The 379-nt window shown below is 41.4% G+C and overlaps 1 protein-coding gene across 1 annotated transcript in view; it reads right to left on the minus strand.

Moving 5' to 3' along the window:
- Positions 1-214, minus strand: part of LOC119588900 — a 994-nt gene extending 780 nt beyond the window's left edge. The window contains exon 1 of the mRNA XM_037937525.1: positions 16-214. Within this exon, the coding sequence (XP_037793453.1) occupies positions 16-214 (199 nt within the window). The remainder of the gene's footprint in view (positions 1-15) is intronic.
- Between the last annotated feature and the right edge of the window lie 165 nt (positions 215-379).

Consider the following 379-nt stretch of genomic DNA (forward strand, 5'->3'; position numbering starts at 1 on the left):
CATTGGGAATAGTACCTATATCCATGGTGTCTATACTGAACAAACTGGGGAACTTTTGAAAAAGGTTCTGAATGTTTGTCTTCTCATTTTCATTCAGATGATCCAATGATGGAAAAATTTCATGACCATCTTTTGCAGGGGCCAACAGGTTAGTGAGTGCTGGGGATGTAACTGCATCAACCTGTACTTCCTTAACTGTGGCTACTGTAGGCATGGCTACAACTTCAGGTAAAACTGGACAGCTCTCCTCAAATAAAGGTGACAGTTACTTCAGCTGGTAAGGGATCAAAAGTTAACTCTGGAAAAACATCAAACTCATCTGCAGTGTACCCAAAATCCATTTGACCATGGCGCAGGTCAAAGTCATCTTCAAAGTCGA

Source organism: Penaeus monodon, chromosome 24 (assembly GCF_015228065.2).
Source record: "Penaeus monodon isolate SGIC_2016 chromosome 24, NSTDA_Pmon_1, whole genome shotgun sequence".
Lineage (NCBI taxonomy): Eukaryota > Metazoa > Arthropoda > Malacostraca > Decapoda > Penaeidae > Penaeus > Penaeus monodon.